Below are 254 nucleotides of genomic sequence, written 5' to 3'. Positions count from 1 at the left end.
TGTCAGCGCCAGCCGGGAATCCTGGCGGGGGAAGCACGGTGCATTTGCATTGATGTCCAGCACTTCCACCTCCACGTTGTGTACCTCAATGGGCTGCTCGATGACCAGCTCCAGGCTGAGGAAGCAGATGGGGCTCAGCTCGCAGAGCGCCTCGCGGTCCATGCGCTCCCGCACCAGCAGTGCCCCGCGGCCCAGCTCCAGCTCCAGGTACTGCCGGCCGGTGCCCGAAGTAAGCCTCGCTCCCCTCGCCGCCA

General features: G+C 66.5%; 1 protein-coding gene across 1 annotated transcript in view; it reads right to left on the bottom strand.

Annotated features, from left to right (window-relative positions):
* The window catches only part of PCDHAC2 (protocadherin alpha subfamily C, 2), a 42,719-nt gene extending 42,476 nt beyond the window's left edge, over nucleotides 1-243 (bottom strand). The window contains exon 1 of the mRNA XM_010013009.1: nucleotides 1-243. Coding sequence (XP_010011311.1) covers nucleotides 1-162 — 162 coding nt within the window. The 5' untranslated portion in view covers nucleotides 163-243.
* Nucleotides 244-254: the final 11 nt, after the last annotated feature.

The sequence above is a fragment of the Nestor notabilis genome, unplaced genomic scaffold (assembly GCF_000696875.1).
Source record: "Nestor notabilis isolate BGI_N333 unplaced genomic scaffold, ASM69687v1 scaffold15894, whole genome shotgun sequence".
Classification (NCBI taxonomy): domain Eukaryota; kingdom Metazoa; phylum Chordata; class Aves; order Psittaciformes; family Psittacidae; genus Nestor; species Nestor notabilis.
This window is presented reverse-complemented; position numbering and strand designations above follow the sequence as displayed.